The sequence below is a fragment of the Brachionichthys hirsutus genome, unplaced genomic scaffold (genome assembly GCF_040956055.1).
Source record: "Brachionichthys hirsutus isolate HB-005 unplaced genomic scaffold, CSIRO-AGI_Bhir_v1 contig_997, whole genome shotgun sequence".
NCBI classification, from domain to species: Eukaryota; Metazoa; Chordata; class Actinopteri; order Lophiiformes; family Brachionichthyidae; genus Brachionichthys; species Brachionichthys hirsutus.
The window spans coordinates 10049-38048 of record NW_027180558.1 but is presented as its reverse complement, the minus strand read 5'-3'; the positions used below and the strand labels follow the sequence as shown (position 1 = coordinate 38048).

Sequence of the window (28000 nt, the reverse complement as noted above, 5' to 3'; positions counted from 1 at the left end):
TATCTGCAACAGGCTAAAACTCTTAAGTCTTGATGAAGTGAAAACAAGCATTGGCAGATTCCTGTTTCCAACTCTACTATGACTATTTGCTGACATCAAGTGGACAACACCAAAATAGAACTAAACCGGCATCAGTCTCAGCACACTGGAGCCCATCCAATGACCGCCGATGGATCACCACCAGGTCTTTACTTCTTTTTTTTCTCTAATGTCACCTCATTGGCTTCGGTTTCACCCATCAGATCATTATCTCCAGGATAGTTGAGACCATATTCATTATTCAAGCTGATGGAGTTCCGTTTATGAATGAATCATGAGTCTGGCTGCTTCATCCTTTTGACAACCCCTCTTGAATACTCATGGCGCCTGTATGTGACACTATTTACTCAAGACAGATGGATTCTGCACGTGTGACAAGGTTGAATTACTAACAAATACTTTGTAATTAAAGATAATGCAGGGCATGCTAACTGCTGAAGATAAGTGGGATTATGAGGCTGAAATCTTTACTTCTTCCCATCTGTCGCCCTTTCTTATATACTCAGTGGTAAAACCAACAAGCTACCAGACACCGCCGTGTCAGAAAATGTATTAGTCAAAAAGCAAAACCAGATATAAACACATCAGGCGTCCAAACAGGCCCGTAAAAGGCACAGCTTAGCTGCCCAGTAGCAATGCTACAGCAGCGATGAGCGTTCATTCATTTGCACACGTATATTGTACTATATTTATAACAATGGATTCCACGAGCTTCAGGCATTATTACGAATAAAAATGTAATTGAAAAAAAATCAGTAGTTGGTGTATATAAATGTTTTATAAATGTTTGTCTCCACCCAGCGCACTGACAGACAGCAGAGACAGCTAGCTTGTATTAGCTTCCCACTAACATAGCGCTAGCTGTGACACCTGACAACCAGCCATCTCATTTCAGCCGCCTTCCTCGACAGCTCAGCCCGCCGCTGCTGCTGGTCCTGCGGTTCGTCTGTGTGATTAGCGTGCCGCTACCCGGCTACAGAGGCGGGCGTTTCACAAAGTCTTCAACGACAAGCTGGGCTTTAAAGGGGTAAAATACCTGCTGCCTCCCCCAGATCCAGGACGCAGCGCCATCTTGAAACAAGCAGTCAATAATAAGCGGGTGACGTCAGCACAGGGAAAGCTGTAGTTTGTAGCCCTAAGCATTGTCTTTCAGGCACAAGTCAGCTTTCGGGCTTGTCCGCCCGAAAAACCTGACAATTAAAGACATTTATAATCTCACTCACTTGCTTGAATAATCAATTTCCGTTAAATCCATTTTTCTACTTCTGTCATGCTATATTTTAAAAACAATGTTACTTTGAAAAAAAACATTCAAACACTGATTTACGTGGAAAATGCAGTCACTACACTGAAAATCAAAAAAGGACCAACAAATGTTTCCCACTAAGGCAACACTTCGAGCAGATATATTTTACAACACACGGTAAATAAATTATTATTATTAGCGCCAATTTAAACTTCTGCAGCAATAATAATAAAAAAAAGTAGCATTGGCCTACATATTAAATGCAAAATACATTGCATTTTAATTGGAATACAGAACTTTGCAAAGGACAATTTTAACCAACATTTTCAGCTAAATTAATAATATATTGACTCTTATAACACTCAAACAACAAAGTATATATGGTATAACAAAGTTTAGCTTTGGTACAATACAAATATACAAACATTGACCAATGTTTACCAACAGATGTCAGTGTTGAGCTTGTTTACAGTTTGGTTTCATGAAGGCGCTGCCTTTGCATCGTGACAGAGTTCACAGCACCGTGACCGTACATTAAAAAAAATCATCACAAAATAAAATAAAAAAAGACCTAAAAGTCATTTGAGTAAACGTACATCAGTTGTTACATGAAAGATACCCACACGAATAGTCCTTGTCTTAATGGTATATTTTACATATCAAAAGTAATACTATGCCGAAATGTATGTACCTGTATATATTATAAATAAAATAATTGAGCCTGCTTTCACAGAACATGTCCTCGCACATTTTGTAGAGAGGTTGTCCTGAATGAGGATGAATGGGTGTAGATTGTGAGGTGGAATAAAATTAGAGTGCAGATAAAGGTCTTCTATCTCATTAAAAGGTGATACGTTCTGTATTGATGCCACCTGTATCTCCCTATTGATGTCTTGTAAACTACTTTTTACAGGCTGTTTAAAGTGATGAGGCTTTTATGCGTTACTGACAGGGATTCAGTTGGCCAATGCTTTGTTACACCACTGACAAAGTGGAGCGGCAAGGAAAGTCTCTCTGGCATTGTCTTAGAGAGTGTTGTGAAAGATTTACAGCTTAATGAGTGTAGTGTAAGGCAGTGGATGACAAACCCTGCTCTGATCCATCACCTGCTCTGACCTCAACCTTTTCTATGGTCAGCTCTATTCAGCAGCAAAGATACATGACAGAGGGGCGACACAACAACTTATAGGATTCAGACTGACCAGAGCAACTATAGGGGGAAAACTGCTGTTTAAATTTTTATAATAATAAGACAATTTACATTATTCATTCCCTCCATACTTGGTGGTGTTGAAGCTACTACTGTTGTAACCACAGCTTCCCTGGGGCAGACTGACAGAAGCAAGGCAGCCCTCCTGACATTCACTCGCTCACCACATTCACACAGCCAATGTGGGTGAAGTGTCTTGCCCAAGGACACAACACCAGCGGACACCGGTGCCGGAGCCTGGAATCAAACTGCCAACCTCTCTATTATATCCGCTCAACCACCTGCGCCACCGTCACACAATCATTATTGTAACAAATAATTAAGATCTTAAAGAGTAAACCATTGTTTGTACAGATTCTATGAAGGTGGGGGAAATGTTTTTTATTTGGATTATTACCTCCACCGAGGAGGTTATGTTTTTGCCGTCATTTATCAGTCTGTCTGTCTGTCTGACAAGATAACTCAAATTGTTACAGACTGATCTTGATGACATTTTCAGGAAATCTTGGGAATGTTACCAGAAAAATATTATTAAATTTTTGAAGAGATCCTGGATTCTGGATCATTTTGAAATTTTCATTAACATTGCAGCAAATGGAGCTTCAAAATGTGTTCCTCAATATCTCGGTTGATTATTGACCGATTTTTATGGAATTTGGAATAATCATGTAGGGTGGGGTCCTCTATCTTACCACTGAATTTTGACCAGATTGGATCCAGATTGCGGATATTATCAAGGTTTTTCTTTTTTTAAATGGGGGTACACTTGCGTTTCAATCTACTGTTTTCTAAATAAGTAGTGTTATTGATCATTTTATGTTCGGACAGGTAAATCTTTCTCTCTTCAGCAGACAGCATTTAATGTCACATTTCAGCTCATTTCTGCACTTCAGATCATTTCTGCTGCTCTTTATTGCTCCTATTGAAAACTCATTAAAAGGCGATGAGGCCTCGTCAGTCCTCCATCACCTCCTCTTCTCTGGGCCCATTCACAGGCCTCCCAGAGCAGAGCATGAGCTCCCCTCCCTGCTGTGTGTCTCGGGTTTAGCTGGAGGACAGCTGAGTCGGTTTGTCACAGTCCCCTCGGTCCAGACTGGCTGTGGGCAGCCCCCCAAGAGAGGAGGTCCGGCGAGAAAAGGTGAATATTAACCCAGGTCCCATTCTGGGCATCCCGCCGGTCCTCATAAATCATTAACCATCCAGAATCCAGCATCTGCATGACAACATCAATCTGTCAGGATTCCTCCACACCAGGGCTTCTTACAGTTTTTCAGCCTTAGATGTAAATCAATTGGATTTAGGCTGTCTGTGGTGGAAACAAACTCACACTTTCACCTGCAGAGATTCATCTGAACCGTTTCACATTGTCTCTAATATTGATATCAATCATTACTCTTGCATGATTTCCTTAGAAAGGGAAATCTCACCTGTATTAAACGTGGGGGAAACATGCAAGAACGAGACAGGGTTTTCAGCGAAATGTATCAGAGCCCTCTGTCCTCAGATGGATTTCTAAAAGTTGCATCAAGGGGATGAGGAAATATCAGAGCTTCCTAATGGAATTTCTACAGACTGCAATAAATGAGATTATTATCATCAACATTTTTATTTTCCCTCTTTAATTAGTCTTTTGTTTGCTGGACTTCCTTGACTACTCTGTATTACATGAAATACTCTGACAGCACAACCTGTTTGTATTATACTGTATTTGAATGATGTGTTTGATGAAGAGTGTGGCGGCGTAGTGGTGTAGTGGTTAGCACTGTCGCCTCGCAGCAAGAAGGTACCGGGATTGAATCCCATCTGTGAGGAGTTTAAATGTTCTCTCTGAATCTGCGAGGGTTTTCTCCAAGTTTCCTGCCATCTCCAAAAACGTGCAACTTAGGTCTGTAATGTGTGAGTGTGTGCATGAATGGTTGTATGTCTCTGTGTGGCGACGCATCCAAGGTGTGTCCCGCCTCTCGCCCATAGCCAGCTGGGATAGACTCCAGCAACTGACCCACAAAGGTGGAAAAAGCAGCAAGAAAAAGGATGGATGGATGGGTGGATGGATGGATGGAAGGATGGATGGATGGAGAGTGATTAAAGACATTCATCATCAAAAGTGAAACAGTGAATGCTAATGAGTCGTATTGAACTGAATGATTTGACTTGAGATCAAAAGCCACAAATCTTTTCCCGGGTCCGGGCTATCTGTCACTGTAGGTGGTGCTGGTGGCGATGCACGGCGAAGGGTACTAATTGTTACTGCGGAAGCCCGACTGATCTCCATGACTGTGCAGGAGCACAACAGAGGCCTCCTTGATTGGGGGGCTTTTGATGGAAGACTCCTGTCGGAACAGCTCCATACATGTGCATCTATTTCTCCATAGAAAGTTTGGCGTTAACTCTGGCCGCAGTGACCGATTATCCCCGGCAGAGCGCGGCCTCCTGACCCTTGACCCCTGCCGGGTAGGCTTGGGCCTCAGCTGGAGTTGATGTAGTGCCCTTTCTTCTGGCGCTGCTAAACACACGGCCACATTCACCCTGGAGCTTCCACTTTCTGCCTCTTTGTCTCCGTCCCCTATTTCCGGAGTGACATCTCGCTACCCGGGTTGACCTCGCCAGCCTTGGACCGTCTTTAGGTCCGTCTTCACCGCAGCAGCAGCAGCAGAGATACTCTCTCTAACAGAGCCTCTACTAACTCATATCTCTCTCCGTTGTGTTAATGGAGTCATCTGTGCTCTTATCATTTATAACCTCTGATGCTTTCACTTTGCCATGTTTGTGTATGTACCATACTGAGGACACAATATACACGGCAAAGGAAACAAAACCATCACTGTGTTGCAAATCTAGTCATGTAAATACATAGACAGAAGTGCTATCAACGCAGCGTTATCTTTTATAACCATGTGGTTTTTCTAAATAAACTTCACCTTTTTTAAAGCAGTGAGGGGAGTTCAGAGTTTGGCTCTACTGCAAAGATGTCAATGGTGAAGCATAATAAGCCATTTATAAAACACCTATAATGTAAACATTATTATTAATACCTAGTTAACCTGTGTGGTAACGGCACAGGTGATATAATTATCAGTAGTACTTGTTATTATTATTATTATTATACATAAATATACATGTGCTTCTTTTGTAATGATTTCCTTTCAGGTGGAATTTAAAGGAAGAGCCAGTGATCCTGTCGTTCCTCAAGGTTTTGATGAAACAAATGCAGCTCCGGAGGGAACATTTCCAAGAAACCTTATATTAATAGCAGTGAGTAGTTAGCAAATATAAACTCGTTTACAGCCAGAAATATATCCAGCACAGAGGGAAATCGTGGTTGTAACCCTAATTCACAGCTAAATCTTTAAATCTTTAAAGAATTTTGTGTTGTATTTCAAACTCTAACTGATGCTAATGAGCCTCATGGTGTTTTGGTTTCTGAGAGAAAAGAGTAAAGGGGACATGGTCCAATCTTTAAAGGCTTCCTGGGTGTGAAAATCAAAGGCTTCATTGAGAAGCAAATAGAGCAACATCAGTGGTTTACAAGGCTTGCCTCAGCAGGGTTCCTGATGGAGCTGCAGGTCAACGCAGCGACAGAAACGCAGAGTGAAGTCCTGGAAACCTCAACCCAGTTGGATATTAGATGTTTAATGCTTTAAACTCTGGCATGAAATGACAGGAAATTGTTACCTGAGCTTGCAATTGCTCGCTCTCATTGTCCCGCACACACCAACAAATGATGAACATAGTGAAAGACCTTTCTCAACGGCGGTGGTGGAGATCAAAAACAGGATCCAATAAATGATGTATCATTTTGTATAATTATGTATACAGCTGCGTGGTACTTGTAAATTAAAAGCAAACAATGCTTTGACATCATTAAATTAATGTGGCCCTTACCTTGACATAAAACTCAAATTAATTCTGCTTCTAGTTATTACAGGAATTGAAAATCAGAATGAAGCTTTCTGTAGGGTCTTTGTTTTATGTCAGATAAAGGCTGCGATGAAAAATGTTATCATATTATGTTGGCTTCAGTGAACTTGAGATGTAATGTGTACTTTAGATCTATGAACTTCAAAGAGATTATTTACTTATCAGGCAGAAATACCGTAGCACATGAACTTCAATATGACACATAACACGTAATGTTTAATATATAGATTCTATAGTATTACTAAGCATCCCAGCTATACATCAAATAGCTCTACTGATCTGACCCTAAACCTTGTTTTTACATTTAGCAGTAATAATGAGGAAGGAGTTCTCTGCGTAATGAGTAACTTTACTTTTGATGCTTTTAATACACTTTTAGTGCTCATAATTCTCATTTTGAACTTTTTATTGAGCATCTTTATATTTCATGTATGCTTGCATTTTTTAAAGAATAAATTTATACTTTTTGTACACAAAATGACCGAACCATGAATTCATTTTGGAGGGGAGGGGGGAAAAACTTTACTTGAAATATCAATATTTTCTCAGAAAGTATAAATAATGATTTATGATTGATTTCAATTTTATACAAAAATAATACATTATGAGGAAAAAAAAATCATGCCCCGTCACACAAGTATGGGTGCCCTCTGATCAGATGGCAGATGATGTGTCTATAACAGTCACAAACCAACATAATAATAACAAAGTAATGACCTAATATTGAACATGAGACTGGATCTTCAACACTTAAAACATTCAGGGTTTGGATGGTTCAAAGGGCATTTAGTTGCATAAAAACATGGGCTGCATATAAAACGTTTTCCTGCTAGATTGCAGCCCGATGTCATCCCTTCCCATCCTGATGCAACCAGCTCAACTAGCAGGTTGTGTTTGGTCGTACGAAATGGACACAGATTCCACATTCACACGTCTTTGTGAATCTGCTTCATAAACTTGGTGATGACGCTGAAAGCGGAGGGCGATGGGAGGACGATGACTGCAGGAGTGGCTGAACTGAACCCAAGGCAGCTCCCCCAGAAGTGACTGCGCCGCTCTTTAGCCACCTTGCAGCTATTGCCATATTCCTTCACTATTTGGGGTAAAAGAACCCAAATGACCTTCGACCTTGTGTGAACGACACACGCCCCTTTTTATCTAAACTCACCTTGATGGTACTAGAGTGGGAGCCTCTTCGCTGCTCTTCTCCCATTCATTTCTCAGCCTCAGTGGATTGCTGTATAAAGCTGCTGCCGTCATTGTCCTCTTTCATGCATCTTTCCTTCACAATATACCAGACTCTGTGGGGGTTTTCCTGAATGCTTGTCAATATTTTCATCTTGCCACAGCCGGGGGGGGGGGGGGGGTCCTGCAGCCTTATTTGTTATGAGGAATTGACAATATTTATCCTACTGTGCTATCTTGTCATAGTAGAGCTGTAAGTGGGGGGGGGGGGGGAGTCAGAGTGAGTCCCATTCCTGAAATTCACCTGGACCTGTGTGCAAACAGCTTGAAGGGGAAGGGCCACATTTTAAGAGTGTGAGTCAGTCCATCCAAGGCAAACCCGGATTGTAGATACTGCAGGCTATCGTTTGAGACAAGGTGAAACATATAAGCTGCACCTACACGCATCTACAATCTTATTCTTTGGCATTTTTTCCACACACATCTGCTTTTGTGTTATTTTACAGGCAGCTCCAGTATACAATAATTATTTGTGACTCTGATAGTGCATATTTGTTGAGTTCTGTGCAGAATCCTGTTATACAAAGCATTGCATACCTCTATGGATGCGTTGCATAGTCCGTTCAAGATTGTCAAAGTCTTTTCAATCACAGTATACACATTGAACAACTCCACATGAAGAATCCCTCCAGAGACGGAGTGGATTAATCGCCTGCACTAATGCTAGCACGGAAAACTGAGTGTGAAAGAATAACATGGAAGACTCCTCTAAAGCCCATTAAGATCAATACAGGATTGCTGTGATTGTCATACAATTCTGCTCATGTGCAAGGCCGTTTGTTTCGCCTTTGAAAGTTGTCTCGGAACTTCAGCCTCCATTGAGTCTTTCAGCATCAGAAGCTTCAGTGTGTCTTCATGTCTCCTTAAATCACAGTATAATATACCTTCAGGTCCTCACAGTTTTTGGGTGCCTGGTTTTTTTGTTCCTTTGAAAAAGGGCATAAAAAAGTGAATACTGTGTTGACAAAGATTGTGTTAAAATCATACAGCCTTGTTGATCATTTGTGTGCGACCGACAGTCTCCTCGCTTTCAGGTGCAAGTTTCTCTTTTTTCCTTTTTCCATCCTTGTCCACGTTTCTCATCATTCACTGCCTGGCCCGCCATCGGCACTGCTCTGGCTTGTTGACTGACTCATCATCCAGCCACGCCGTTGCCGGTTATTAAGAGAAGTGTCATGGCTACCGCAGCGAGATGGTGGAAAAATGTGCTCCTGTTGCCGGGCAGCGAGGACGTCAGGTGGGCACTCTCACCAGGCTTGAAGTGGACACTGAAAGGAGGAGGAGAGGGAAGTCTGTGTTACATAAAACAATAAATACAATCTGTCCAGTAACACAGGTATATAATCTATAATTTACATACCGGTAATTACTAAAGAAGGAAGTCAATTACTGAGCTATGTGTTCCTCTTAAGTACAGTGGCACTTGCTGTTGTAAATATTTGTATACCTTTTTCTTTAATTTTCAGATATTTTATTTTAATAGAGTATTTTTGTACTGTAGGATTGCAAATTTGACATCGGCAAATGATATTAGTACTTCCAACCCTCCTGCACCTTCATGCAACACACCTGACCAAACACATTCCTCATCCCTCTTCGCCTGAAGCCTTCGTTCCATTGAAATGCTTGCTTTTTTTTTGGATTGTTTGTAGAATTTATTTTTCTCCTCCCTCTTCTAGGGTGGAGGCAGGTGACCCCGGTGTGACCCTGCGGGCAGCAAACAGCTTCGCCTGATAAAGCTGACCCGCAGCGAAGACTTGAGCCATTAGACGTTGGGCCCTTAGCAAAGGTGAGTTTCAAACAGACCCAGGTATAAAGGAGGGTTCACGGCAAACAATGAGTGTTATAAAGCCTGAGCATGTTGTTCATGTCATGGGAAGAAATTTGCCCCATCCAAATAAAGTCCTGATAAGGAAATACCTGGGACTGCCTGCTGGCTAATTGCTCTCTAAATAAAACGAGTCTGTGAAAATTCCACAAGGTGATGCTGCCGGTGGAAAATAACACGGCAACACATTTACTCAAGTGCTCGATTAAGAATAGTTTGGAGGTAGTTGTGCTTTGCTTGAGTACATATATGCAATTTTATTTATTATTTTTAGTGTATTACATTCACGGTATTGAAATTTAGCCTTACAATTGAATAAAAAAATTAAGACATGATTGTAAAGATTAGAAAAAAGACACATGAACATTTTGGGATTAATTGATTCGTCATTTGAAGGGAAATGAGTTGAGAAAAATAAATCACAGCTTTTCTGCTTTGCATTGGTGTAGCAGTTATTATTGGGGTCAGACTGTTGGCTGGATGAAAACAAACACGATGAAGCTGCTTTGAGCATTTTTCTCCGTTGCAGAAAATAAATTCTTGGGTTGCAACAAGTTCAAAGGAAGACAATTGTGTGTTCAGATACTGGCTGGTGACGTTCTTTGGAGTTTGCATGTTCTCCTTTCATTCATGTTCTCATTTCGTCCTGGCGATGTCTGACTACTGTTCCAAGATTAAGGATGGGTTAAATACAGGAGAAAAAAATGTCCCCACAGGAATCAATAAAAAATAACGTAACTTAAATAGTTAAACTTAAAGTACTTGTTATAGCCAAATAAACTAGAAGTGTCTGTTTCTGCCGACACCCGGCCTATCGTCCGTTTTTCCTTATTTTGTGTTGCTGTGTTCCAGACGTTTCCAGGTGTTGCCGTTCGGGCGGTAGCGTGCAGCCAATAACAGAGAGCGGTTGGGACGAGAGTAAACATTCTAACGGGATTACATTCTGTTTCTGGCTCTTTCAAATGGAGCAGTAAGTCCTTAGCAGATTCAGGGGGATGCTACACATAAACGGGGTTTTGTGAAGTGGGTTGGATGAAGTTTGCACTTCAGCGATATTCACACCCGAAAATAACTTTTTATAGACGGAATACATGGAATAATGTAAGGCAAAAATCACTGTCAGAACACTGAGAAGGATTAAATGCAACTTCCAAGTGAAGATATTTAAATTTGTCAACAATACTATAGGTTGAACGCTATAAATTGTACCTTCTGGCTTTGGTTTTTGACTAAATTTTCCCCATGGTTCCCACATCTATCTTTATTTCTCATAGAGGTTTCCTCTGGTGCAGGAGGCACCATGCACATGCACTTCCATGACATCAAGTGATCAACCCAGCCTGTCAAGTGTCCTGCCTCACCGTGGGAAATTGAGCATGTGAAAGCACCAGGGACAACATTTCAGGCTAGAGCGATCACAGAGAGAAGGGAGAAGTAGGAAAGAGGAAGAGGTGTAATTACTCCAAAAAAAAAAAACACTCCACCCCCACCCGCTTAGCTATCTCATCTCCAGCTTCAGTGTAGCATGGAGGAAAGTAGCAGGACACAAGGCTTGAGAACTTTGATTAACAGCAAGGCTCATTTCCTGATCGCAGAGGTAACTCTCACCCGGGAGAGGAAAATGAAAGGAGGAAGCATTCATCAAGAGGTGTTCAGGGTGAGGAGACAGGTGATTGATCACGTGGATGTTTAAGAACAATTATGAGGAGTTCACTGTGCATGCATCTGCTGCTTCTATTAGATTTGAGGGGTGTGAAAGCATTCACACAATAGTAGAAGCTCCACACAAAAGCTCTGTCAAGTAAAAGAGCTTTATTTATATGGCATGTGTGCATTTAAAGTGCATGACTGAACTGATGAAATTGTATTTACCCAGGAGAGACCCCCGAGTTGCACCATCTTGTTTACAGGAGCATCCTAATGTGACAGGAATTCAACAAGTCAACACACAATCATAACACACACATCTCCCAGTCATATTGTAGTTCTGCTGTCAGTGTGTGCTTTGATTGTGTTGTTTTTTTCAATCAGAACATGGTGAGGGTCATATGTCTGTGTCAGTGGGTGACATGGATCTAGTTATAGAACTTTTCAGAAGAGATCTGATAACAAAACAGGACTATCTGTGGCACAAGTTAAGAAGTACTGCAAAAGAAATCCCCAATATACGGTTTATTCCCATGCAAATGTCTTGTGTTGATTACAGACGTTGACTTTTTCAATCTAAATCTGACAACAGCATGCACACAGAGGTGAGGACATGCACCTAACTGTGATGTCATGGGATGCAACGTGGGGATAAGACTCACCGTTTTGCTTGAGGACATGGAGCTGAGGGTGCTGATGCTGTTGGCGTCTGTGACCACCATGGCCGAGGGAAAACGTGACGGGTGAGAATATTGTGGGGGCTCCTGCTTGTGAGGATACACTGCAAAGAAAATTCAGACAGCGAGTCAGATTCCCTGCCTTGCAAAATGTTTTCTTCTACATAATCTACAAGGTTGAAGTCAGAGTTGAGTCTCTATTTTCTCTACAAATTGCATTTCTATGTTCAAAGGAAGAAAAACCTAATGTTCGAGCAAGCTGATTTTGGAAAGCCCACCGACCGGAGCCGAGTGTTACTCACTGTGTGAGTGTGTAACAGTAGCCATGAACGGCTGCTGGCTCATGTGGCTGGGGGGCTGCTGCATCAAGCTCTGCTGGTGGGGGCTGTGGAGTTGCTGGGAAAACTGCACCGGCTGCAGCGCTGCAAGGCTGCCCGGCATGCTGTTGATCACTGGTACCGTCTGAGACTGAGACGTGTTCAAACCTGGGGAGGGACGGCGAAACCTCAGTCAGACCACGTCAGGATGACTAAAGACTTGTCTTGGGATGGGAGGAGGAACTCACTCTGTGCTATGGCCATGACTCCAGACAGAGGCACGATGAGGTTCTGTGTCTGCTGATGGCTGTGATGCGAGCTGTGGATGTTGGTCAGCGTGCTGACTGGAGGGAGTCCTCCACCTGAACCTGAAATCTGGGACATCGGGAAAGAAGTCAATAAAAAACAACAGCAGGATTATATTGGTCACATTTTTAGAGCAGACTATTTCCTTGAAAGTTATGAGCGCTTGAATTTCTGCTATGCAAAATCCCATTGATATATTTTTCAGCATAAAATAAATTAAAAAATGATGCTGCTAAACAAACGACAGATTCTGATGCAAGTCGACAATAAATGTTGACTTGCATTAGATTTTTTCTATACAACACAACAATCCACTCATACATGGCAAACAAGCAAATACTGACGAGAGAGAGGAGCTGGAAGCACAAATCATACAAGAAATGTCAGCATAGAGTCTTTCTGTAGGATTATTGAAAATATTTGTACCTGTATGTTAGTTTTTCAAATTATTTTTATTAAATCCAAGTCAACAAAACAACACCTGTGTGTACGGTGATGGTGTATTGATCTGGAACTGACGTAGTAGTACTCTGGCTGAGTAGTTGAGTACTACCAGCTGTTCACAGAGCACACATGGGCTGGTTGCACATGTTTGGCTCCCGTCAAACTGCACTACCTGCCCTCCCTGTGGCCATTTCAGATCATCTCCCACAATGCAGAAGTATTTAATCTGATACAGAAGTTTGCAAACAGTTTTGAACATGATCCTGAACAAGATGATCCGTAGACCTCCAATACAGGATTGTCTCAAGGCGCAAAACCTGGGGAAGGGTACAGAAATATTTCTGCTGCTTTGAGAACAGTGGCCTCCATCATCTGTAAATAGAAGAAGCTTGGAGCCACCAGGACTTTATAGAGCTAACCACCCATCTAGCCTGAGTGATAGAGGGAGAAGGGCCTTAATCAGGGAGGTGACCAAAATCACGATGGTCCCGCTACCAGAGGTCCATTCTGTGGATAGAAGAGCCTTCCAGAAGGACAGCCCTCTCTGCAGCACTCCACCAATCAGTCCTATACAGTAGAGGGGACACTCCTGAGAAACATCTAGGTGGCAGTCTACCTAAGGTTTTCCAAAAAGCACCTGAAGGACTCTGAGACCATGAGAAAAAAAGATTCTCTGGTTTGATGAGATGAAGATTGAACTTTTTGCAGTGAATGCCAGGCGTTGGCTCACCGCTCATCGCCTGGCCGGTGCCATCCCTCCAGTGGAGCCTGGTGGTGGCAGCATCAGGCTGTGGGAATGTTTATCAGGGGCAGGAACTGGGAGACCTCAGACTGGGGGTAACACGCTCATCTTTCAGCAGGACAATGACCAAAAGCACACAGTCAAAGATATTACAGGGACTTCAGGACAATTCTGTGAATATCCTGGAGTGGCCCAGCCAGAGCCCAGACTTGAATCCAATCTCTGGAGAGATCTGAAAATGGCTGTTCTGAGAAGAGGAAAGGGCAAAAGCCCAAAGAAAGGTGATTCCAGGCGTTGTGGCATCATAGTCAAAAAGAACGGAGGCTGTAAGTGCTGTCAAAGGTGCATCAACACAGTGTTGAGCAGAGGCTGTGAATACTTGTGTACATGCGATGTCTTAGATTTTTATTAATACATTTGCAGGTTGCCATTTTGGGGCGTTGTGCACAGAATTTTGTGGCGAAAAAAAAAAGATTCTTCCATTTTGGAATGAGGCTGTAACAAAACTAAATGTGCGAAACGTGACGCTCTGTGAATATTTTCCGGATGCAATGTAAGTGGTTCAATCGTTTGTGTTTATGGAGGCTTAAATTATTGTTTGTCCTAAACAAAATATTTTTGGCAGTAAATCACGCATCATATATCAAAAGTATCGCTGCACCTCTACTCGGACGCTGTGAGACCATGCGCAGCTTTCCTTGTCACTGATCAAATATTGGACTAGGGCAGAAGGGAGAAACTCTGAACCAGAAAAAAAACAACACTTGGCCCACAACCAAATGTTGGCGTCATTTCTCTGGCAGAACAAGCGGCGCTCCGCCTATGGGTCCTCTCTGGGAGGCATTTAATCAATAAGAACTGAATGTTTCTTTGTCAGGTTTATTGGCTGAGCAATGAATATCCCTGGCGCACTCTGGCGAAGGCTGCTGCGCTACGCCAGCCATGGCCTGCCACCTCGGCTCCACCTTTCAAACAGAGCAGCACACAATATCCTAATTGTGGCCTCTTGCCAGTGGGTCTATCCAAGAGGAGCTTCAGGAACCTGCTTTGTTCGTTTATGCTAAGCACCGACCAGGTCTTATCTAATCTGAGGCCACGAGGGACCAGGTGTGTTCGCTCACCATCTTGGCGTCAGGTGACAGCAGGCTGTGGCTGTGGTCCAGTCCTCCCGGAGACACCTGCTGGAGCACCGAATGGCTGGACGGCATTGAGTTGCTGCTGTGGTGGCTGATGGTCGTGGAGGAGGTGACCTCACCGGGGCCTTGGCTGTAACGCACTGACACAGAGAGATGGCAGTTAGTTTGACTTGTTGGGCTCACAGCTCCTGTGGCTCTACTGGTTTTATGGGTTAGCGAGATAAAGCATCCACCTCATTCTACGCTGAGCACCGCCGCTGTTTCCCCAACCGACCACCTGTTCTTTGACTCTCAGGCAGTGGAGAACAGTGCAAACAAACACACTGACCCGTTTGCTATCTGCTCAGCCAAGGCCATGAACTGTGTGCATGCACTGCAAAAAACTCCCATCAGAATCTAGAACGAGCTCACAAACACCGCTGACACTGTCCACAATGACGTTCGCACGATGTTTGGATACGACATTGTCCTGTTAGTAATACTGATAAAGGTATAAGAAGCATTTTTCAACTCCAGGTAGCTGAGAGTAACCGGTTGATCGTTCAATACACAGTAATTCTGACCTGTGCTTCTCAACAAATGGGTCAAACTCCCTCCAGAAGGGCAAACAATACATTTAGGAGAGAGATTTACTGATATAACAGGACAAAAGAGAGAAAAAATTAATTATTTGATGAATCTATTTTATTTCTATTGTTTGTTAAATTGTGTCTGTTTGTGCCTCCGTAAAGCTATATTAAGAAATATTGAAAGTAACCACAAGCCAGCAAGATTCTATTCTATTCCATTCCCTCACCTCAATCATTTTAATATCTAGGTTAATTTCATTTATTTATGTTTTATTGCTTTGGTATTTTGCATGATAGTCACTGTGTTGTATGCATATAGGAAAGTGTTCATATGAAGGTCATTTGGTTTAAACAAAAAATAATGAAATGAAAACTAACTATTTAACTATAACTATTATTTCTTCGGACTAAAAGTAAAGTGCAGCACTTGAGAAACTGAGTAGTTACTTTTCTTTAGAGCAAAGTTGCACATTTTCATAATAAAGTTTCATCTTTATTGTAGCATCATCACTTTATCCTGTGTCTAGACTGATTGACCCTAATTAGGAGCTCAAAAGACATTCTGTTCTCCCCCAGGACCAACATTCGCATTTACTGCCCCCCCCCCCCCCCCCCCACCCCACACACATACACACACACACACCATTGAGTAACTATTACACAATTGCTAACAATGTCCAACACATTCTTGTCGTGTGGTCTCAGCCTCATACAGACAGTGCGAGCGCCCCCCCGCCCCCCACCTCAGGGGCAGTGTAGAGACAGACGCTGTTTGCACTCAGATCTCCCCTCTTTGCCAAACCCTCCGTCCCTGACCCAGGCGTGTCAGTCAGACATGACAGGATGCAATGATATATACACAGCTACTCTGAGATAAAAGAGGCGGAGGTACTGACACTAAATGTGACCAATGAGGGGGGGCATTGATTTCTTGTCAGGGGTGGAAACTGGACCAGGATGTGTGTGCAGATCAGAAAGTTTCCCCCGAGACATCGGGGGGGAAATCTTTATGTTTGATAGAAAATTCCTACAGAATTGTCTTTATTTGTAACGACTAACTCTAATTATTAGCACATCTGCACAGTATCACAGTGATGGTGCATTTTGGCTGAAAACATGGCAAATTAAGACAAAATGTGTCCTGAAAAAGAATGTGAATTGAATATTTCTATTTGAAAACCCTGCATTAACATCATAACAAATAAATGACCCTGATAAAACTAATAAAACACACATATCAATGCCACAGTACTGATTAAAATGTCATTGACTAATAATATTTTTCAGTGTTACTTGTTTTCAAGAGAGAAAGAAAGCTTTGATTTGATCCTGCTCTGAAGCCAAAATTTTATAATGCCAAAATCCGCTGTTTAAACTATTTAAATTTCTATCACAGGTCTATTTCCTTTTGCCTAATGAGATTTTGATAAAGTGTTGTCGTTGTTGTTGCTGTTCCCGCCTACTTAAAATATTCACGTTAAGTTAAAATAATAAGTCTTCAGACTCCTACTTAAAATGCAGCTGCTGCAACGTCTGAGGCAAAGGCACGGAACCATAGCTCATTCTCTTAAGTACCTGTCCTCCATTTTATTCAAACCGCAGACTTCATATTGTCTGCTGCAGCATAGTAGCAACCTGACAACAGTTCAGCCTGCCTTGTAAACACTGCCGCAGAACAATAAAAGAGTCCATTGGACTCATGACCCCCATAGAAGAGGGCTCATAAAAAGGCAGTTATCTCAGTGCTGGCTGACCTCTCCGAGTGTCAGCGAGAGAAAAGGATGCTATTCAGAACAGTTTTGTTTCTTTGGGTCTGGCAATAATTCTAACTGCAGGGATCGTCGGCATAAGAAAGATTTCCACAATCTAAAAAAAAAAAATGGTTTGCCTGCTATTGTAGAATAATTAGATATTCTAGAGACAACCTTAAACTCAAAAACGACATCATGTGCAAAGATAATTGTATTACAATACACTGTAAAAAGTGTCCTGTAAGATGAGAGAGCTGGGGGAGGGCGAGAACTTCAGAAGGGGAGTGGTAGTAAGGATCTTCAGCTGGTTTTAAAGGCTCTAGCTCCCTGTGTGACACATGTAATATCAAAGCCTGCCTCCCCAACCCCAGGCAGCGCTCATTGTGGTGGCCCTGCATATGACAGACCTCCTGGGTCTCTGCAGGACGTATCCAGGCTACTCTTTGTGACTCTGAGAGACACAGAACAGTGGAAAGTGCAGAGCTAGGCCAGCTTTTCTATGTGAGTGCCTTTTTTTAGCTAGCCTGAGGTGAAGGAAAGAAATGCAATCCACCAATAACCCCCCCCCCCCCCCCCCCACACACACACACACACACTGTATCTGATCTGGAACTTCTGAGTCTGCTATTTTTGCAACTTGCAGAACAAAGCAGCTCAGCCTACACAGAAATCGACTCAGTTATTTAGGGACCTCAGCAGTCAAATTAACTGTGGAGCGTCTTTTATTTCTCCACACACAGCATCTTTTGGTTTCAATAAAGTTCGGGCACTGCGAAAACGATAAAAAAATATTGTAATATATGCTTCATTTAATGTGAACAAAGTATTGAGATTGGGGCAATAAAAAAGAAGGTGTGGGGGAACTCCAAAACACCTGTTTAGAAAACTACACAGGTAGAATACAAACGCTGCATTCTCTTTTAACTTTTGTCTCAAGCTCATCAAACAAAAATACAAACATCTGTAACGCCAGACTGTCATGGTGTTCATGGGCAACACCCATGAATAAAAAGAAAACAATCACTCTTAACTTTTCATTTGCCTGACAAATACAATAGCTGCATAAACTCTTGTTATCCACATTTTATTTATGTTTTGAGTTTATATTTGATGATTAAAATTATTTAATCCATATATGCTGCATGTTCTACCTTATTAATATTATGGAATATGTTAATTTTTATGTGAAATGTTTTCAGCAATGTAGAAACATTTTGATAAAAAAAAATTGAATATAACAAAATGGTATATAGTAATAAATAAACAAACAAACAAACAAACACTTAAGTAAAAGTTTACTCAATTACAATTATCTCAATATATATATATATTAAATAGTACTGTTATTTATTTTCTTTCATTTTCTTTCTTTTCTAACATTTTTATGATATCTATTTATGATATTAACTAACTTGATAGCTGAAATCATTGTTTGAATTCAAAATGTGCCAAATGCAATGGCTGACGATTTGGGGGGATGAACAACAGGTAAATATTGCACAGGAAAACACAGGTGCGTGTTCACATACGCCAGCTAACACTTTGGTCATTCTCATTTCTGAACGCAAAGGGGCCATGCCCAAAACTGCGCGTCACACCGTTTGACGGTTTACCCGGTTGTAACCAACTGGTCAACGGACTGAAACAAAATCAATAAAAACTCCCAAAGTAAGAGGAGTTTCTTTAATCTGACCAGGCAGTGACCTCTCTTGATGACCAAAGGTGTGGCAGCGATTTAAGGAGGGGGTTTGACTGGCTTTCTCTGTGAGCAAAGAGGAGGTCATCAGTCCTGTCTGGCCAGAAAAGAGCCAATACCTCCGTGGACAGCTCCTGCTGCTTCAAGTCTGCACCCAGCCTCAGCATCTCCACTGCTGCCCATAAATGTGATGCGGGGGGGGGGGGGGGGGGGGGGGGGCTTTAAAATCCATCCTTCTCAAGGCCCAGCGGAGATAAATGAACCTAGGTTACAGTCACTGCAGTCTTCTAATACACCGCAGACAATGGGACCTCCTACCAAGGAGAGTAGGAGTCAGAGGAGCTCCTTATCAAAGGCCTGGGAGATGTAGCAGCAAAGGATTTTAATTGTCCATTAAGCATGCATAATGCAGGCCATGCCCTAGCAACGCAATGAGACACCCTGCTGGGATATTATTGTCAGGCCAGAGGCTGACACTGAAAAACAGCTGATGTTGTCAGAAGGATGCCAGCAGGACACCTTGTAAGCAGCCAGCTAAGGTTTTTTTTTTTTTCGTTTTTTTTTTAACCTGCCAAACCCCGACCCTTCCACCAACCTTTGCAACCTGAGGTCAATGCCTGGTCGGGTGTTCTGAGTAACAACAAAAAAAGAAATCCTCAAGCAAACAGGCAATCCACAAGTGAGACCAGTTTATCCAAAGCTAAAGGAGCAAGCCAAGGCAAACAGTTTGTTTCCCCCTTCAAAGTGTGCCTCGCGTTCGAACACGAGGGGACAACAATAGGCTCTGAGTAAGTCCCTCAAATCACTTTATGGAGGGTGAGTGATGGCACGGAGGATAATGGTCCGCGAGGCCTATCAGCTTTGTTTTTACGTCCTATACACCAGGTAGACTCTGTCAATACTAATTACTTCAAATGCAAACATCAGGTCGGGGTGAAACACGGAGAGCAATAACGTTCTGCATTTCCTTGTTGTGGCAACTCCTCTGAGCAGAGTCATTAGCAACCTGCATGGGAGGAGGAAACGTGGAAATGACGGCGTTATGGCTCGGTAATCTGGTCGAGTCTGCCCCCCCCCCCACCCCCTCCCTGACCCTGGCCCGACCCTGGCCTGTCACAGGATTGCTGCCCTTTGTGTCATGCTTCTCCGTGCTGACTTTGGAGTGGAGATTGCAGGTACAATGTGGATTGTTCTCGGTGTGTTTTCAAAGATCGGAATAACAATGGCATTTGCTCAGCTCACTCACTCACGCTCATTTATCACTCATCCCCTCTTTCGCTGCCGCTCTGATCACATCAGCCATGTTTCTGACCATTTCTGACAGCATTATAACACCAATTGAGAAAATTGGTGTTATACACTTTTTGCTCTATTATGTCTAATTTAAGAGTAAACACTTTGTATTTTCCCTCTAGATTGATTTTGTGCTCAGATGTGTTTCATGTATTTTTTTTTAACAACAGGGATGAATCTGCACACATTCAGAATATCAGAAATGCTGTTTGAAGCTTTTCGTGGCTCAAGACAAAGCAGTCAGGAAACTGACCTGATGTCACACGAGTCAACGGCACTCAGAGACTCCAAGTTTGAAAATGTTCATCTGCATTCGCTGTGATGACAGCCAAATGCAAAATGCATTGTGGGTAATGCATGCGTGACGTTTTTATAATTCATAAAGATATGAGGACAAAAAAAGATGACTGCTCTACTGTAGTTGTAATTAGACTTGTAATGGACATTCTGTGTGCTTTTCATGTCTTACTGGGAGGAGAAGCGCTGTTCTGGTGATGATGTGGCGACAGCAGAGGGTTGATGCTGTGAGGCTGAGTTGTAATGGCATCCATGGCCAACTTCTGCCTGAAGGCTTCCTCTTTCCGCCGGTTGGCAAACCAGTTATAGACTCTCACCTCGGTGACGAGATTAGAGCCGAGGCCCTGAGCTTTGGAGGGGGAGACGCCTCTCTGAAGACACTCGGCTCTGCGGAGACGCAGGTGAAAAATCCGCGTTGATATTTTATGCGTTGCGTTTCCCTACAGAGCTGCAGCACCGTGTCATCGTTTTGTACCTGTTGCATTCTTCGACCAGCGTCTCCCGCTCCTCCTTGCTGGGGTTTTTCTGCCGCTCGTAGGCCTGATAGAGGATTTGCTGGGATGCAGGCCCCCATTTGAAACGATTCCGCCTCATTTTCTTGTTCGACGGTTCGCTGCCGATCTCATTGCCTGGCTGGCCCTGACCAGACGGGTTGAACTCTGGGAAAAAAAACGCCGGATCCTGATTGCCTTTGTCTGTCATGTTGTTGTCGGAACCGTGAGGTGCTTGGTTGAACTCTGAAAAGAAAAGTTGCACTCAATAAAATATTTGATGGGAGGGAAGCAAATTGCCATATGATTAAAAACTACAATAAAAAATGTTTTAACCGCCTTTTAATGCTTTATGGCAACATCAGGAGGACCTAACACAAGCCCACTGGTGTCAGTGCAGGAATATGTCATCCAGGGTGATGAGGAACTGTACAATGCAATATCCGAACACGTTTGAAACCCAAACCAAAAACGCTGTGCTGTGGCCAACTGCTCTTTACATGCTGGGGCCAGGCTGTGAGAAACTCAAATATTAACTCACGTCTGAGAATTTCCCGCTGTTTCCTGCCATACCAGGTGTAGAGGGCCGCTCGCTTCTGTGTTTTCATGGGCGTGCCCTTGTTGAGGTGCTGGGAGAGGTGAGACTGGTTCAGCCCAGTGACGTCCACCACCTCCCGTTGGGGGATGTTGTGCTGCTGCATGTAACCTTTGATCATGCGGGCAGCTCGCCATGGATCCTCTCTGCGTTCCGATAAAACACAACAATGTCACCACTAAAAGAAGACTTCAAAGTTCAAAGTAGATATTCAAATATTGTAAAAGGATAAATTCTTCATGCAGGGGGAAACTTTTTTTTTTTAATATTTAGGACATTTAAAGGAAAAAATCTGTGTGTTTATTTTAAATATTTTAAATATTCTATTGAGACTCATGAAAGTCCTTTCATTTGGCCTGGCGGGTTTGAGGCAGCAAGTTTAAATGGGCTGTACTGTTAAAAAAAAAAAAAAAAAAACATCTCACAGAAGACCTGTTTGCATTGTTCAATAGGCTGTAAATATTTTTCAAAGGTTAGTTCAAGTCGCGGCAAGAAACTGGGAACTAAAATTTGGTTCCGAGCACATGATTTGATTGGAAACATATTAGATTTATATAAATTTGAACTAAATTTGTGTAATAAAAAATTAGAAGCGTCATAAAACTTCAAATAAATTGAAATTTGCCAAATAAAAAATAAAAACAACTTTCTTTTAATCAGTCAATATAAAATATAAATGTGGGTACAATCAAACGAAATCTCTTTCTTAAAAGTTTCTTTTTAAAGCGTCACACTGAGAGGATAATGTGAAACATGAGGTCAGAATTATGTACACTATATTTATTTATTTGTACACTATAAACAAACAAACAAACTAATACGTAAATAATTTACTTATAATATATCTTAAATTATGTTTAGCTGTTGTCTATCTGTATTTACTTTTAAAACAGATTATTAAATTAAAACGCGCAAAATCCTACCTGTCAAATTAGGCGTTCACATCGCGCGTCCTGCGGCAGAACGAAAGTGTGATAAAAACATTCCGGTAATCGGATGTAAAGTGAAGCCTTACAGTCCGACTACAACAGTCCAGACAGCGACATCGGTAATTATAGCAAATCTACACACGACTGTTTGTTTTGGAGAATGTGGAGGCCTGCATAAGTCTGCGGGTTAAGTGGGAGATGTTAGTTTATAACTTTTGACAATGAATAACCAGATCTCCATTCACTCTAATCACACGCCACTGTGTATCTTTCAGTTGATGATTTATAGAATTAAATTAATAATAACTTAACTACACGTGGGTTAGTTTTGATTTTCTTCCGGTCTCGTAAAAGCTTCAGGTGTCAGGAAAAAGTGGAAAAAATGGAAATAATTCGAGATAAATTAATTAGAGACACGGTGACAAATTAAGATTATTATTGTATGCATGGTGAGTTTCGCGACACACGAAAAATAGACAATTTGGTCTATAATAATAATAATAATAATAATAATAATAATAATAATAGTTATTATTTTTGCTGTTGTTGTTGTTGGGAGCTTTCACTTTGTGCTCGTGATGCCGTATTTTTTATCGCTGAGAGGTGGAGTAGCCGATAGTTAATAATAAATAGATCTAAGTTCAGTTGTTAGTTTGCAAAGGTAAAGAAAAAAATACTAATCCATCTGGATAATTAGTAACCAGTCGTGGCGGGTTATTTTAAAATTGTAAACAAAGAAGGAAAATAAAGCTTCACATTTTAAATGTCCATTTTTAGGCCTATTGCTTTCTTTTCTTTCTATTTTTTAATTTTGAAGCCAAGCAAGCAAAAAAAAAAAAAAAAAGCAGGATTATTGTAGTAAATTATATGAGAGTCGAGATTACGCCTTTTAGCCTTTTACTTAAACCTCAAGTTTAAACTTTGAACGCGTGGATTTCAGAACACTTACGCCAGCATGCGATCGACCTCCGCCCGCTGCTCCGCCGCCTCCTCCGTGTTGAGCGACTGGAGCTCCTTCAGTATCGGCGGCGTGTCGTAGTCGTCCCCGTCCTCGGAGCCCTCGTCCCCGGACAGCTTGCCCTTGCCGTGGCCGTTGGTGAGCGTGTGGAAGACGGGCTTGGAGTCGGCGTCCCCTCCGCTCATCTGGCCGCTCTGGGGGGGCGCGGGCGCGGGCGACATGGGCAGGCTCTCCAGCTTCACCCCGAAGCTCTGCGCGCCGGGGTCCATGTCGTCCAGGGCCTGGATCAGGACATCTTTGGTAACTCCCGAGTCCAACAAGGCGCTGAGGAGCTCTTGCTGCAAGGATGTCAGCTTGGATACCATTTTAGAGAACATCAAAAGCACAACATAAAGCCTGCTCGGTGCGCGCTGCAGTCACTGGTGCAGGGGAAACGGTAAAAAGTAAAAATAGATATATATATATATATAAAAAATAAAGCTCCTGTCGTCCTCTCCGGTTCGGTGTTGGTGGGTTTTACAGCTGGTGACACCTGCTCCGGGAAGCTGCTTCACTTCCCTGCTGAAGGGGAGGATGGAGCAACTTTGCCATGATGCTTTCTGCGCGCAGGGGGATATAAAACATGATAATGAGTGGGCCGGCTGATGGGAGCCTTATGTAAATCCAGAATAAGGGCCTCTCTGTGTTGACACTGCTGCACGGCTGCTTTTATTGGCTCCGCTTATCACCAAAACTTTCGTGGACCTTGGACTCCTGCATGAGCCATAAAGAGTTTTTAAGAAAGGCGAGCTGCACACATCGCTGGATTAAATTCTCTCTACGCATTCTCTTTGATACCTTGTAGAAGCAGTGTGCAGTAATGTACGTGTATATAAAGTATATGTACACAGCTTAATTATACTTAACAACACCTCCATCCTCTTAATAAGGGGTTGTTTCATGCCCAAAATTAATTCAGATGTTTCCGTTAATGAATGGAGGCTAAATGGTCTCATTGGTTTGATTCACACCAAAGAGGCAATGATGTTTATGTATTTAAAAATGTATGCAGTCAAAAATAAATGCTTTAATTCGGTTTTGATTGGTGTCATTTTCTCTGATAAAGCAGCCAAGAGACTAATAATAATCCAGAAAGCCAGTCTGGCCCCTACTGACCATAGTTATACTAATATATTTTAAAGCAGTATTGATAACCTTGAAAATAATGTGTCTTGAAAAACTGTCCATTGAATATAATGTGTCTCTGCAAATGATGTTTGATATTAATGAAAGCCTCAGTTTGATCTTGGAGTAGAATATCATTTTGAAACATTTTATTATCAATGTTAGAGCAGAATTATTGTAGGATCGCGTCCGGCATTCATTCCCTAATCGTTCTCTTCATGAAAGATTTAATTTGACTGAAATCTTTTTTAAATTCATGGAGGTGTGAGCTGCGCCTGCCAAAGACGATGGATGAACCCAAGATGTTCAGCGTGACAGCTCAAGCAAACTCATTTAAATTTTAGTTTGAACATTTCACAGAATATATTTTGTTTGCGAACACTAGCTGAGATTTGAAGGAGGCTATTTGTGATGAACTTGGAATATTTGGGATAAATAAGGAATCTAAAAAGTTAGACAGGCTGCTGATCCTTTTCATGATGAGCCGGACCTTTGCCTGTTAATTTTTATAGTCACGTCCTTTTCTTGGTTTTACACGAGAATGTTTAGATCAGTGGAGAAATCTAAACTTTAAAAACAATGTGACTTCAAAAGTCCCTCTGGAGAGAGAGAGAGAGAGAGAGAGAGAGAGAAATAGGTCCTTTCACTCATTCTCAGTTTTTTCTCTGCAGCATGTAAAAATAGTTTTGTGATGAAAAATGAACTATTGCTATTGCTAAACTTTTTTCCGTTTACACATGAAAATCCCTTCTTCTTAGAGACACATCAGTGGTGTAATATCTGTGCTGTTTTGCACATATTCTGGTTGCCATGTTTCATCATGATGAAGGAAACAGTTGAGCTCAGAAAGGTTTGGGGGTTTATAACTGATCCAGAACCAGAAGGTGTAAGATCTGTTTATCTCATAGAGCATTATAAAAACCTTTCTTTGCCATAAGGTGTAAGAAAGAGGTTATGTTTTTAATGTTTTTGTCTGTCTGTTTGTCAGCAGGATTACGGAAAAATGCTGGATGGCTCTTGATGAAGAAAAAAATCTGAAGATGGTTCTTGGTCTAATTTAGATTACATTACATTTTGGGAGCATTCCAGGTCCCCTTCTACAAAACAAATCTTCTCATAAAATAAAATAAAAATCACGTCTTGTAAAAGATGCATTAAATTTACTCACCAAAAATGACAGTCATAAAGGGGTTCGATTTGCACTGTCATGCAAAATGTCTTCTGGGTCTGATCCAGGAAAAAATATTAAATTTGAACATTTAAAACCCCATTTACAGATTTTTAAAATCAGTTATAAATACAACTCTGATTCACTTTTACTTTTAATGGTTGCTGTATAAAGATACCAAGAACAATTCAGAACCTTTTGATGATGATCCAGATCACCATGTGCATGGTGTAAAATCCTTGGAGGGGAATGAGCTGCTTGGCGGAGGTCTGCGCTCTCCTTGAATCATTTTGGACTCCAGGCCCACAGAAGCCACATAGTTTTTGTGAATAGGTATGATGGTTTACAACAAACCAATTATTTCTTAGACATATAAACTTTAAGTGTAGTATCACTTTGGCTGATCATTACTAATATGCAGGATTGCTGTATACATTTGTTACGGTTGCAGTTTCTTTGTGTTCCTTTATAGAAAGAGCTACAATTCTGATGTACCTTTTCTAAATATAATTAATAACGCAAGAGGAAATGAAAAGCACCCGAAGGTTTAGGGAGGTCGTTAATAACCTGCTGCTGAGTTCTGGAGACACGTTTAAGGCCTCTGTAGGAATTCTGCTGATTTCACTAGCTGTGTTTTATTAAAGGCACATTTTGTTTGATTGGAACACAAAACAAAAACCCGATAGGTGTTGCTATTGAAAGCCTCACTGGTGCTGAGGTTGTCTTTACACTCACCGCTCTGCTCTGTTATCTCTGGCTACCATAACGTTGCCCTGAGGTACACCCGAGCTGCCCCTCGCTCTGGTGTCAAGCAGCATCTCCTGTGTTATGGGTGAAGTTAATAACCCAGTGGAAACGGATGAATTACAGTCCGACTGCAGCCCCATCGTCTGATGTCTGGAATGCCACTTTTGGGGAGCCATTTCACCCAACGGCAAAAAGAGCTCATTTAAACGATAGAGTTCAGTTTGAAACCGAAGGGATGGTAAATTAGAAAAATATATATAAAATGTATGCAACAGAGGGTTTATTTCCCCAAAAAAGTCATGAAGCAATGATAAGCAAAGACGGCAACAGACTCTGATTCAAAAGTGTAGTGCCAAGATTATTTTTTAAAACGCAAAGGAGTTTTTTATAAATTTATAAATGTATACATTTTTTATAAATTCAGTACAACAATCCTCTTGGAAACGCTCCTGCCACCTCTGTGCGACAACACTTCAGCAAACATGTCTGTTGCTCTTTCACATGCCTCCAGTTGAATCCATGAACCATTAACGACAAATAATAACAAGCAGCAAAAACAGCTCATCCAGTACACAGACCATCACCTCTTGTGAAAGCAGCGTGTGCACTGGAGCGCAGCGAGAAACATGCACTGCCCATTATGCTTTCATGTTGAGCAACCGGGGACGGGGACCATCCGGGGACGGGGCCCATCCGGGGACGGGGCCCATCCGGGGACGGGGACCATCCGGGGACGGGGACCATCCGGGGACGGGGCCCATCCGGGGACAGGGACCATCTGGGGACGGGGACGGTCTGCTGGTTCTTGTCTGTTCCCGGGTGTCCTCTTCCAGGCATGTCAGTCCTGCAGACGCAAAGACGAAGGATAAGATGACGTTGTGTGTTTTTATCATTGTCATTAAATGGAGAGTCCAAACTGAAAAAAAAAGCATTGTCTTGTCTTGTCGTTTATGAACACCGTAGTTTTGTCGACATTTAAACAACAACTTTTGGATAAATGTTTGTGGATTATGTGAACTAATTTAAGCAGGAGGAATCAGCCAGATTGAGTCCAAACCAAAGATCAACTCACTTTGGGTTCATTCCCTCAGCTTTGGAACCGTGCATTTAGTACACAAGGAGGTGTCTTTGTTATTGTATTTCAGTTTCCAGACGTGTGTCTTGGAGTAATGATAACCTATGTTGCTATTTTTTTTCTTAGTTGGACTTGTGCTTTCTTAATATGCACATTTATTTGTCTTTTCCATTAATCTGCAGCTCTCCCAATCATTTAGTTGTTCTGAAGCTTTGAACTGAAACACATGCACAGATGAAGATTGTCAAAGAAAGACAAAAATACTACATCTTATATTGGCTATTTTCTTTTATTCAACTTCACTGCATGTTTATGAAGTCAAAACATGAAGTTACATCTGTTTAATAGTAAACCTATTTCATTTTAGTGGTTAGTTATCACAGTTATATCTAATCCATTGGTCCGAATGGTCGCTTTGCCGCCTGGATCCAGCCAGTGTATACCTGTTTTATACCTGTGATTGAGGCTTTCAACACACGCACTGAGTTACCTCAATGCATACTTGGCTGCTT

General features: G+C 41.9%; 2 protein-coding genes across 2 annotated transcripts in view; both read right to left on the bottom strand.

Moving 5' to 3' along the window:
• LOC137915948 (synergin gamma-like) overlaps positions 1–1110 on the bottom strand; it is a 28215-nt gene extending 27105 nt beyond the window's left edge. Inside the window, exon 1 of the mRNA XM_068759071.1 lies at positions 1076–1110. Within this exon, the coding sequence (XP_068615172.1) occupies positions 1076–1110 (35 nt within the window). The remainder of the gene's footprint in view (positions 1–1075) is intronic.
• Positions 1111–8905: 7795 nt separating this feature from the next.
• LOC137915950 (hepatocyte nuclear factor 1-beta-A-like) lies at positions 8906–23711 on the bottom strand. Its single transcript, XM_068759072.1, has 10 exons — positions 23326–23711; positions 21394–21593; positions 20837–21098; positions 20534–20748; positions 14741–14895; positions 12376–12502; positions 12113–12295; positions 11796–11914; positions 11359–11403; positions 8906–8926 (listed from the first exon to the last, which is right to left on the bottom strand). Exons 1-10 carry the CDS (start codon positions 23709–23711, stop codon positions 8906–8908), a joined length of 1713 nt encoding a protein of 570 aa, XP_068615173.1.
• Between the last annotated feature and the right edge of the window lie 4289 nt (positions 23712–28000).

Excerpts from the sequence above, each read along its gene's own strand:
- LOC137915950 (XM_068759072.1), bottom strand. The coding sequence starts at position 23,711 with ATGTTCTCTAAAATGGTATCCAAGCTGACATCCTTGCAGCAAGAGCTC. Across the intron at positions 12,503-14,740 it reads TGTCACCTGACGCCAAGATG|ATTTCAGGTTCAGGTGGAGG; the intron begins GTGAGCGAACAC and ends CCGATGTCCCAG. Across the intron at positions 11,915-12,112 it reads TACTGTTACACACTCACACA|TGTATCCTCACAAGCAGGAG; the intron begins GTGAGTAACACT and ends TTTTCTTTGCAG.